The 12,444-nt window shown below is 34.9% G+C and overlaps 1 protein-coding gene across 1 annotated transcript in view; it reads right to left on the bottom strand.

Annotated features, from left to right (window-relative positions):
- Positions 1–2,087: 2,087 nt before the first annotated feature.
- Positions 2,088–12,444, bottom strand: part of FYTTD1 (forty-two-three domain containing 1) — a 31,466-nt gene continuing 21,109 nt past the window's right edge. The window contains exons 5-9 of the mRNA XM_081235270.1: positions 12,121–12,217; positions 11,657–11,718; positions 10,078–10,152; positions 5,817–5,943; positions 2,088–4,147 (exon numbers count right to left, since the gene is read on the bottom strand). Coding sequence (XP_081091396.1) covers positions 4,049–4,147; positions 5,817–5,943; positions 10,078–10,152; positions 11,657–11,718; positions 12,121–12,217 — 460 coding nt within the window. The 3' untranslated portion in view covers positions 2,088–4,048. The remainder of the gene's footprint in view (positions 4,148–5,816; positions 5,944–10,077; positions 10,153–11,656; positions 11,719–12,120; positions 12,218–12,444) is intronic.

Raw genomic sequence — 12,444 nt, 5'->3', positions numbered from 1 at the left:
TCAATAAATGTTTGGTCTTACCCTTTCTGACTCCTTTAATAAGAATCATTAATAATTGACTTTCTAAAACTTTATACAAGAAAATTTAGACAATGTGATTTTTCTTCTTAGAGGAAAACAGAAGTGGAAGTAGAAATTAAACACAAACATACTAGGGAAACAGTTTTCCTATTCATCTTTAAACAATGGTAAACCTCATCCAAATACCTTGAGAAAAAGGAATTTCAGTTCCAGAATGGTATCACATTTCCTTGTTTTATCAAGCTTTTAGTTGAATAGATTTCAGATAGAAAGTAAACTGTAATGGCAGGGAAAAAAAGAAACATTCGAAGTCAACAATTTATAAACAAATCTTTAAATCCCTATTAATGGTCTGCAATAGTCCAAAATTCTTGTTGTAAATGCTTCGGGATTTTTGTTATCATTTCTAAAAAGGGGCTAACTCCAAGTTGATTATGCAAAAAGAACTTGATTTTAAGGGAAGCTTAAATCACATACTTCATTTTTTTTTACAGTGGCAAAAAACAAGTAATCATGTAATTCTGATGAAACTTTGAAGGTAGACTGATCAGAAATGAAGGAATCATTTTCTGCCCTAATACTGCCTGCATTCAGAATGTATGGTATTCATTCTCTGTAGTGCAAAGTCAGCTATTTCCTCTCCTCTTATCTCCTTAGAGTAATATGAATCAGAACAAAAGTTACCCTGACACTGTGTATGCTGTGTGAATTACAAAGCTATTGACAGCAAAATATGATATACGTATCTATTATAACAAAAAATAACCACTGGGCAATAAAGTCTAAGTTTCTTCGTACTTGGAAGTTTTTTGGGTTTTTTTGGTTTTTTTTTTTGCGGTACGTGGGCCTCTCACTGTTGTGGCCTCCCCCGTTGCGGAGCACAGGCTCCGGACACGCAGGCTCAGCGGCCATGGCTCATGGGCCTAGCCGCTCCGTGGCATGTGGGATCTTCCCGGACCAGGGCATGAACCCGTGTCCCCTGCATCGGCAGGCGGACTCTCAACCACTGCGCCACCAGGGAAGCCCAGAAGTATTTTATGATTTGCTTATAATTAAAATTGTGGCGAAGTTTATGCCTATTAGAAGAAAATACATGATGTTTGATTAGGAGCATTGGCCTTTTCTAATAGGTCTACCTAACTGGAATACCAAAGTGATGAAATCTCATAATCATCACTGGCAGAGTGTATTTACTTACAGTGCTACAAAGGCTAAAGCATGGCTACTACCAATTCTTAGGTATCTGACAAGCCACACACAATTCCACTACTTTCTGTGGGTGTTCAATTCACAGGAAGTTTATTATGAACTGATAATTAAAAGATCTGAGCTTAAAAAGTGACTCTACCACACACAAGTCTTGAAAAGTTGGGTCTCACTGAACCAAGATATAAAAAGAGGGGTTAAGCTGGATGATCTCTAAAGGCTCATTCAGCCTAATATACTGCATTCTAAGTAAATTCGATTCTTTATTCTAACTCCTCCTGGCTACTTCCTGTTGGAGCCATGAATGAAATAGTCAAAAGGTAGTTAGTGGGAGGTCAATATGAGTCTAGATTGATTTACCAATTTAATTGGTAGGTAGCTTTTCAAATCCTAAAAATTATAGTCATTACAAACTTCTTTGTAACAGAACAATCTAAAAACCACAACTCAATCTTTATAGCTAAGAATAAACCATGTGAGACCTGTAATATTTTATTTGTTAAAAATGAACAGCTTCAGAATAAATCTAAATGCAACTTTTCCAAAAAATGCCAAAAAGTACAGTGTAAAGCATCTCCTCATTAAATATAAACTTTCATTTTGTGATGCACTGCATCAATGTTTTGGATACACCTTGATGCAAAGGGATATTTAAGTTGCATCCTGTTAAAACAAAAAAACAAAAAAAAGCTTTAAGAACTGAAAAAGGATAATTATAACCACATTCCAAGAAGGGAAAATTTTCCTCCAAAAAGGCATATTCTTTTGTTTATATACAACATGTTAGCACTCAAGAATTTTAATTTGGCTGTAACAAAGGCAAGATTCTGTATTTAAAAAGAAAATGAATTACAGATGCATGAAGAGCAAAAGTTTAATATACCAAAGACACTTTGTTTGATACACTTAATATCAATATTTGGGGCAATTTTTAAGATTAAAAAAAGGCATTAATAATAGCTCTGTACAATAATATTTAAAATAACAAGAAAACGAAAACATCTTTATACCATATTTTCACAAACTGTTCTAAAGACAGCAAACTCGTGCTCAGTTGTTTTTCCTTTGCTTCAAAATAAGTTACCAGTAATTCTCAACCAGTCTAAAATGTATTGTTCATAGATCGAATCTAAGCATTCATACTTGCAAAAACATTTTGCAATGAGTCCTCAGCCTATGGAGAGACTACAGTTTACTTTCAAATTGTATGACTGGCTTCCAATAATCCCTTATCAGTAGACTTACAAGCAAAATACCAGATATTAAGGATCAGATTTAATTCTTTGGTATAAGCAGGAAACTGTTATTGATAGCTTTCCGTGGCTAGCATAAACCAAGTAACCCAAGGAGCATGAGAGACAACAATGAAGTCTAGTATACACCACGAAGCAGGCAGGAGCCATAACTTAATGTGTTGTGTTTTTTTAACAGGGAAAATCAACACTAATAATACACTGTTTGGAAACTAACACCTACTTAGAGGTTTCAACATTATAGCAAACCAAAAAGTTAAGCTTCAAAATGACCAAACTTGTAACGTGTAGTCTGACTATTTTGCTGCGTTTTGGCATTATACCCTAACTTATAATTTACAACCATCTAAAGACGTTTAGCACTAGCTTGGCACAACGAACTAACTCCTCCTAACCCTCCAGAGTGTGGGGGGAAAACCCTCTTCTCACCATAAATGCCTGGACTTCATACAAGAAATCAGAAGCAAAGGTACAAAACAAGTTTATAATGTAACTCTATTATCATTTTGCACTTTTTACCTGGTGACATATACATTTTTATTTTTAGAGCTGTATGCTGTTTAATTTAGCAAACATAAAGTTTAACTTTTCTAAAAAGAAGTCTAGGGCTTTATGGCTAATTTTACTATCAAAATATCTAAGGGACTCAATCCATTTTAAAATTATAATTATTCTAAATATCATTTGAAGAATTCTTTGTGGACACTAGACTCAAGACTACACTAAATCCAAACAGTATACCTGTGACCTAGGTTTTAAAGTTTTTCTCCTCAGTTACCTGTCTTCCACCTGCTACTTCCTCTCATGCTTTCTTCATTTCCTAAACACAAGTTATCAGATTTTTACACTGGACTTTCCTGAGGAGGCTCTATCAGATAAGCTTGTAAACACCCATTTATAGCTTTCAAACACTAAAAACACTAACATTTTAAACTGAGCCTATGCCTAGAGTCACATTTCTTGTTAAAAGTTCAGCATTAAGGATTTACTTAATCCTTAAACTCTGGAGGATTAACCTAACATTATTTGAAAAATGAACCAAGTTCAGATATTCCCATAAACCTTAAACCCCCAAACTGGAATTCTAATAATTTTTTTATATCCCTAATGAAGAAAAGTCAGTTGCACTTATTACATCAACACTATTAAAGAATAAGTGACAGCAACAAAGGGACCTACTTCAAATCTTGAAGACCAAGATTTACCATGGCAAAGTGTAAAAAGTTGGGCAAAGGTGATGAGATCCTAAATACCACTATCATAAAAATAATCAATTTCTATCTTTCCGCCTTCTTTCTGCTGCATGAGAAACCAAAGAAGTCAAATAGAGAATTGTTCTGTCTGGGCCAACCATGAAATCTTTAAGAACATATAGGTATAGTCCCTGTTATTCTTTCAGGGCATTATTTATACATGTTTAAAAAAAAAACAACTTCAAAAATAAAAAATAAGAATTATTTAGCCTTGTGAATATTTTGAAATAAAGTTTCTTGAATTTCTGTGATGCACTCTTCAAAGAATTCGATTTTTAAAAGAGTCATCACTCAAAAGTCCCTTTGACATGGGACCTATCCCACAGTTACAAAGCGGCTTCCTCCTTTGTTGAAAGTGAGAGTGGCTCTTTGTTCCTTCAGGATCCCAAATCGCTCATTCAAAGTCATCCCTGTCTAGAGAAAACGAAACAAAACAAAAATTAACAACTTGACCGTAAGCCACATTTGCTTTGGAACAATAATGGGATCATAATGGTGATTCATAGTAAAAACAGCTAACATTTCCTGAATATTTATATGTATGAACTCCTTTAATTCTAACAAACACCATATGAAATAGGTGAATTTAGTGAAGTTTAGAGAAGTTAGTTAAGTTGCCTACTTGTAGCTTTAGAATTAAGACTGACTCAGAAACCCTATCTCCTAACCATTATAATATTATGTACTATATAAAATACATATACTGTAATGCTTACAAGTTATATACCCAAAGATTTCTCTATCTGAATTATTTTTAGGGTCTGCAAACACTGCCACCAACTCTTGTGATGCCTCTGATAAAAATTATTTAGATTTGTGAATATTCTGAAACAAATTTTCTTGAATTTCTGAGTTCATTACAAATACTTAAATCAAATTCAAATCAAAATCTGGTTTTGATTAATAGCAGAAAAAGCACCCCAATTATACTTCATTTCTGAAAGGAAAGTAACAAGTGACAAAATAAAATAAAAATCAGCAAAATAAATTTGGTCGAATTTCCTTCCATACAGAAATTCTTATCTTCAGTTCCAAAGATTCTTATGTCAATGGACACACAAAAAAAAATTTGACAAAATGCAACAAATAAAAATTCTCAGCAAATTACAAATAGAAGGGAACTTCCTCAGCCTGATAAAAACAACCTACTGCTAACATCATGCTTAATGGTGAAAAACTTAATGCTTTCTCCTCAAGCCTGGGAACAAGGCAAGCAAACATGCTCTCAACACAGAAATGAAGGTCCTAGCCATTATAATAAAGAAGAAAAAGAAAAGGTTTAAAGATTGGAAAGAAACTCTAAAATCCTAAGTAATCTATAAAATTACTAAAAGTAGTAAGTGAATTTTAGCAAGATTACAAGATACAAGGTTAATACAAAAACTGTCAAAACCATGGTGAGATATACCACTTCACCTGCATCTGAATGTCTAAAATCAAACGACAGATAATAACAAATGTTGGCAAGGACATGGAAATATTTAGAACCCTCTTACATGCTGGTAGGAATGGTTCTGCAGCTACTTCTCCAGAAAACAATCTGGTACGTCCTCAAAGGTTAAACACAGAATTACAATATTAACTAGCAATCCACTCTTAGGTATTTACCAAGGAGAAATAAAAACATATACTCATATACAAACACACAAATGTATGTGAATGTACAGGTTTTTGTGTGAGCATATGTACATGAATGTTCAGAGGAGCATTATTCACAATAGACAAAGAATGGAAACAATCCAAATGTCCATCAACTGATAAATAAAACATAGTATATCCATATGGTGGAATGTTATTCAGCAATTAAAAAAAAAAAACCAAAAACTGATATTCATTATGGATAAACCATGAAAACACTATGCTAACTGAAAGAAGCCCATCACAAAAGTTCACATATTATATGATCCCATTCACATGAAATGTCCGAAATAGGCAAATCCAGAGACAGAAAATAGATAGACCAGTGGTTTCCTGGGGTTGAGGAGCATTAGGACATCCTATTTAATTCATTATATAACATTTGTTTTGTTAATTAAAATGTTTTCAGTGAACAGCCCAGAGAAATACAGGGAAAAAAATTTACCTGTTTTCCAACACTATTTATGTCAAATTGAAGGGGGACACCTTTAGGAACTTTCTTTACATCAGATTGCTCCCGTTTTGTCAAGAATGAGGGCACAGCAGTACGAGTCAATCGTGGTTTCTGAGTTCTACCAGAAAAGAATTAAAAAGAGACCAGTTTAACAATCAAAAGAAGAAAAATAAACCATTTGGTACATAAGACATCTTGACTTGTACACATGTTCAAATGTATGAAGGCTACTTTACATTCTCAAAAGAAAAAAAAAAAACCCAAAACTGGTTCTTTTTATTTTTAAAGTATAGTTATTTACAATATTGTGTTAGTTTCAGGTGTAGAGCATAGTGATTCAGTATTTCCAGATTATATTCCATTATAGGTTGTTACAAGATAATGGGTATAATTCCCTGTGCTACACAGTAAATCCTCATTGCTTATCTATTTTATATATAGTAATTTGTACATTAATCCCAAACGCCTGATTTTTTCCTTCTCCCTTCTCTCTCCCCTTTTGAGTCTGTTTCTGCATTGTATATACATTCATTTGTATTATTTTTTATAATAGATTCCACATATAAGTGATATCATATAGTATTTGTCTTTCTCTGACTTATTTCACTAAGCATAACATTCTCTAGGTCCATCCAGGTTGCTGCAAATAACAGCATTTCATTCTTTTTTATGGCTAATATTCCACTGTACACATGTATACATACATATATGTATGTATACATGTATACACATATGCACACATACATGTATACATACACACATACATATATATATACACACCACATCTTCTTTATCCATTCATGTCTTGACTACTGTAAATAGTGCTGTTATGAACATTGGGATGCACATATCTTTTTTTTTTTTTTTTTTTTTTTTGCGGTACGCAGGCCTCTCACTGTTGTGGCCTCTCCCGTTGCGGAGCACAGGCTCCGGACACGCAGGCTCAGCGGCCATGGCTCACGGGCCCAGCCCTTTTTGATTTAGTGTTTTCATTTTCTCCAGCTACCTACTCAGGAGTGGAACTGCTGGATATGGTAGTTCTATTTTTAGTTTAGTTTTTTTTTTTTTAATTTATTTTATTTTTGGCTGCATCGGGTCTTAGTTGCAGCATGAGGGATCTTCACCGCGGCACACGGGATCTTTTGTTGCAGTGTGCGGGCTTCTCTCTTTAGTTGTGGTGCATGGGCTCCAGAGTGGGTGGGCTTTCTAGTTGTGGCACACGGGCTCTCTAGTTGTGGCTCATGTGCTCAGTAGTTGCAGTGTGCTTGGGCTTAGTTGCCCCACAGTATGTGGGATCTTAGTTCCCTGACCAGGGATCGAACCCATGTCCCCTGCATTGGAAGGCAGGTTCTTAACCACTGGCCCACCAGGGAAGTCCCTATTTTTAGTTTTTAAGAAACCTCTATACTGTTTTCCACAGTGGATGCACCAATTTACATTCTCACCAACAGTATCACAACGGTTTCCTTTTCTCCACATCCTCTCCGACATTTGTTATTTGTAGACTTTTTGATGACAGCCATTCTGACAGGTGAAGTGATACCTCATTGTAGTTCTGATTTGCATTTCTCTAACAATTAGCACTGTTGAGCATCTTTTCATGTGCCTGTTAGCCATCTGTATGTCTTCTTTGGAAAAATGTCTACTCAGGTCTTCTGCCCACCTTTTGATTGGATTATTTGTTTTCTTGATATTGAGTTGTATGAACTGTTTGTATATTTTGTATATTAACCTGTTGTCAGTCACATCATTTGCAAATATTTTCTTGCATTCTGTAGGTTGTCTTGATTTTGTTGATGGCTTCCTTTGCTGTGCAAAAGCTTTTAAGTTAAACTAGGTCCGATTTGTTTATTTTTGTTCTTATTTCTTTTGGCTTCGGAGACTGATCCAAGAAAATACTGCTATGATTTATGTCAGGGTGCTTCGCCTTTTTTCTCTTCTAGGAGCTTTATTGTTTCATGTCTTACATTTAGGTCTTTAGACCATTATGAGTTTATTTTTGTATATGGTGTGAGGGAATGTTCTAACTTCATTGTTTTACATGTGGCTGTCCAGTTTTCCTAGCACCACTTGTTGAAGAGACTGTCTTTTCTCCATTGCACATTCTTACCTCCTTTGTCATAGATTAATGGACCATAGGTACATGGCTTTTATTTCTGTTCTGATCCATTGATCTATGTGTCCTTTTTTGTGCCAGTATCATGCGGTTTTGGCTACTGTAGTATTGTAGTATAGTCTGAAGTCTGGTAGGCTCATACCTCCAGCTTTGTTCTTTTTTCCTCAGCAGTTGCTTTGGTAATTTGGGGTCTTTCGGGGTCCCATATGAATTTTAAGATTGTTTGTTTTAGTTCTGTGAAAAATGTCCTGGGTATTTTGATAGGGATTGCATTAAACCTGTAGATTGCTTTCGGTAATATGGTCATTTTAATAATATTAATTCTTCCAATCCAAGAGCATGGGATTATCTTTCCATTTCTTTGAATAATCTTCAATTTCCTTCATCAACGTTTTACAGTTTTCAGCATATAGGTCCTTCACCTACTTGGTTAAGTTTATTTCTAGGTATTTTTCAAATGCAATTTTTTTTTTTTTTTTGCGGTATGCGGGCCTCTCACTGTTGTGGCCTCTCCCGTTGCGGAGCATAGGCTCCAGACGCACAGGCTCCGCAGTCATGGCTCATGGGCCTAGCCGCCCCACGGCATGTGGGATCCTCCCAGACCAGGGCACGAACCCGTGTCCCCTGCGTCGGCAGGAGGACTCTCAACCACTGCGCCACCAGGGAAGCCCTAAATGTAATTTTAAATGGGATTTTTTTTTTCTTGAACTTTCTCTTTCTGCTTTTCATTATAATGTATAGAAACACAGTAGATTTCTGTATATAAATCTTGCATCCTGCAACCTTGCTGAATTCAAAAAAATACTTGGTTCTTGACTGACTAATCTAGAGACTAAAATTTATAAATCGCTCACAGAATACCTCTGTAAGTAGAACTACAAACATTTTAACAATTTGGAAGGATTGGTGATTTCCAAGTCTTGATCTTCTACTAAAATAAAGCAACCTCTGAAATCTTAGAGAATCATCCTAGGTTTTCATTTCAATCATTAAAATGGCTCGATAGTTAAAAACAAAACTCCATAAACCTAGAAAGTTGAAAAAAATTTTTATTATTTTATTTTCTTTTTACAATATATTCATCACATCTCACAGAACTGATTTCATAACCTACTAATGGGCCACAAACATAATGTGAAAAATATCAGCACAGAGATATTTTCCTCTGTTGTGTTAGAAGCTTGAGTAAGTCTGCATGAATTTCCAAGAAACTAGCCAATCTGCTAGACTACTGGCTGATACAGGACTTTCTTTAAATTTTAAGTATAGAGCTTAGATTTTCATTCCTGATACTTTTTGATGGGAAAAATTTAAGAGTGCCAGTTATGGTCTGGTCTATGGCTAGGTCAACTATCAGGTTGAATTTGATGATATGGTTTTAGAACTTTCTTGAAATGCATCCTTGACCTGCGGCCCTGTGCTTTAAGTCTCACATCTTGCCTGTCAAATCGGGGTTCAGTTCACCCCCCATCCCCTAGGCAACATCACTTCCGGCTTCAACCTAGAAAGTTTATAATGCAATACATATAACGGAATGGTTAACTAAATTAAGGTCATCTAGATAAAATAATACATTATGAAGCCTTTAAATAGAAGGTAGATCTGTATGTAATGAAAAGTAAAGAAGTCCAAAGCATACTGGGGGGAGGGGGAGAAGGGAGCAAGTATGCATGGTATTATCTCATGTATGATTATACACAAGAAATAGATGTACATAGTATGTTATATGGGCACCAATTTTTAAAATAAATATATGAAATTGTTAAAAGTGGTTACTTTGGGGCTGTAGAACCAGGAATCAGGGAGCTTTTACTTTTAACTTTGTTATTTTTGATTTTTTTGTTTTTTGGGGGGCCATGCTGTGTAGCTTGAGGGATCTTAGTTCTCCACCCAACAAGGATTGAACCTGGGCCTCAGCAGTGAAAGCGCCTGCTGAGCCCTAACCTCTGGACCACTAGGGAATCCCCTACCTTTAATTTTGTATTATACTATTTCCACTTTATACCACAAGTATTACTTTTATCCTTGTCTCAGTTTATCCTAACGTGAACATCATACTTTGAAGAGAAGTCAAATATTTTTCTATTATCTTATACAGAGAAGTTATAATTTTTGCAAAATAAAAAAAAGACTTACACTGGGCACTGCACTGCTCCTGGATTATCAATGGATACAGTCAAAATTCCTCCATTTGTAGTAGAAGTCCGCCACCTAGTTTCAAAAAACCAAAAATTTCATTAAAATGACAGCTTATGAATCCTATAGTGTATTCCACATTAAAACATACATTTTAAAGTAGCCATTACTTTTTCTTAGTTTTTTAGGAAATACAGACACCTGGACCCCACCATGATATAATTAATCAGCATCCTGGGTGTAAGAACTAGACACCTGAATTTATTAAATATTTTTCAGTGTAACAAATATATGCACATAAAAAAATCAAATAATACAGAAAGGCTTCTAATAAGAAACAACAGTCCTTTACCCCACTATTCTCCCTTTCTGCTCCCCAGAGGCAGCACTTTTAACCTTACCTATTTTTCCTGCTTGCTAGTTAGTTACCTCCAGTTCACTAAACAAAATGCATGTGTAATACTATCTTGCTATGGTAAGGATTCAGCTCATTACACTATCCTCTAGTTTCTCTTCCTACCTCTAAATGTTTTGATGGCTATATCACTATTTTACCTCCATTATAACTTTAAATATACTAAAATCTCTTTTTTTAGTAGTGTCTCTTGACATTATCCCCTACCCACTTTGTATAAAAGGACAGTAGCATCTCTAATTCCTTCCCTCCACCTCTTCACCCATTTTGTACCTCTCACTTTTTATCTTTACTTTTATATTTATGTTGGTCAAAATCAGACATTTATATCACACTGTTACCAAATTAAGTATTTTGTGCTTTGTTCTATAGATTGATTCTTAAAGTTCAAAACAAATAAGCCGCATTTACATTATTACAATTATGTAAATACTGTTTATTGCAGAAGCAAATGGGTCATGATCATTTTTTCCTTCCTTTTGGTTTCTAATGCCTGACTCCTGTGCAAAGGAATATTGCCAGCGTCAAGTTCAAATAGTTGCCTTTCTGAAATTGCTCAAAATCATGCCCATTATAGATGGCATCATATCTGGACCATGATCATGTTTTATATGCTTTGTTTTCACAGAAGTAGCCATAATTTTAAATGATTTAATTTTAAGACCTGATCATATTGATGGAGTAATACAACTCACACTTGGGGAGTGCAATTCTAACAGACAAAAATACATTCTTGAAAAAAACCTTCATGGGGTAAGGAGAAAAAAATAATACGTGAAAAGAAAACAGCCTATTGTTTTTAAAAATCGATAAATTTTCTAAAAGCGCTACTGGATTTTCTTCTATTTATTCCCTGAATTGGTTCATTTGTATGAAAGTAGTTATAAAAAAATAAAGAGCTGTTTCATTAAAAAGGAATAAACAGGCAAGAAAAAAATTAAAATACAGAGTAATGTATTTGGTGCTAAAACTTATAACACTGACATGTGAAAATGAAAAAGGTTTTTTGGGAAAAAACAACATAGGATTTATTTATTTCAGGCTCAATGGTTAATTCACTTTGGGTCTCATTTAATTTCTTTTCGACTGGGGTACAAAGTAATTTGGGTCACTACTATTCTGGGAGTTTTGAAATGACATCTTGAAAAACAAATTGAAACTTACTGACGAGTTCTCTTTGCTACTACATCGTCTAGCAGTTGTTCTGAGTTCAACTGGGCCTGAACCTGAAGGGAAAAAAAAAGCAGTAGATCCCATAGAAAGCAGAGGATTTGAATCCAAAGAGCTACCCTGCTCTGTAACTTTATAACCCAGTGTGGTGTGTGAATGCAGGAGAGGGGCATGTGCCTATTCTGACAACACCTCTTTGTTCAGGTTCCTGTATCAGAACAAGTAGTAAAAACAAGTTTATTCCTAAATAACATGTTAAATTCTTATAAGACACTGCCACTGAGGACAACAAAAGAAAATAGAAAAAAAAAAAAGGAATTAATCTAATGTCATGTCCTCCATATTCTAAACCCAAACCCTACCTCAATCATGGGCCATGTCTATGATTGAGGATTACTAAAGGTGGATGTTCAGGATCGTTTGGGTAAAAAGAAAACACTACCAAGGGTTTTTTATACCTTCAGGCCTCTCCTGAAAAGAAAAGTTGCCTGACGAGTGTCTTTCTGATGACTTAATTTATTTCCACTCCTGGTAAAATTGGCTGGAATGTTATTTCTGCAACAAAAACATGTACACCATGAATAGTGTGGGCCACTTAACAACTTTCAAACACCTTGAAAAGATAAGCAAAAATATTTAAATTCATAGGATGAAAATCTGAGGTACACTAAACACAAAGACTCTGAATTATACCCTTGTTTACATGGAGCTATTGAGATCTGATTTACAAATACCTCCCTCTGTAGCAGACTACATAACAATGTGGTTAACTCTGACCTAAT

This window comes from Mesoplodon bidens, assembly GCF_964165515.1.
Source record: "Mesoplodon bidens genome assembly, chromosome: 5".
Taxonomy (NCBI): domain Eukaryota; kingdom Metazoa; phylum Chordata; class Mammalia; order Artiodactyla; family Ziphiidae; genus Mesoplodon; species Mesoplodon bidens.
The sequence above is the reverse complement of the archived record's forward strand: the minus strand, read 5'-3'. Positions and strand labels throughout refer to the sequence as shown.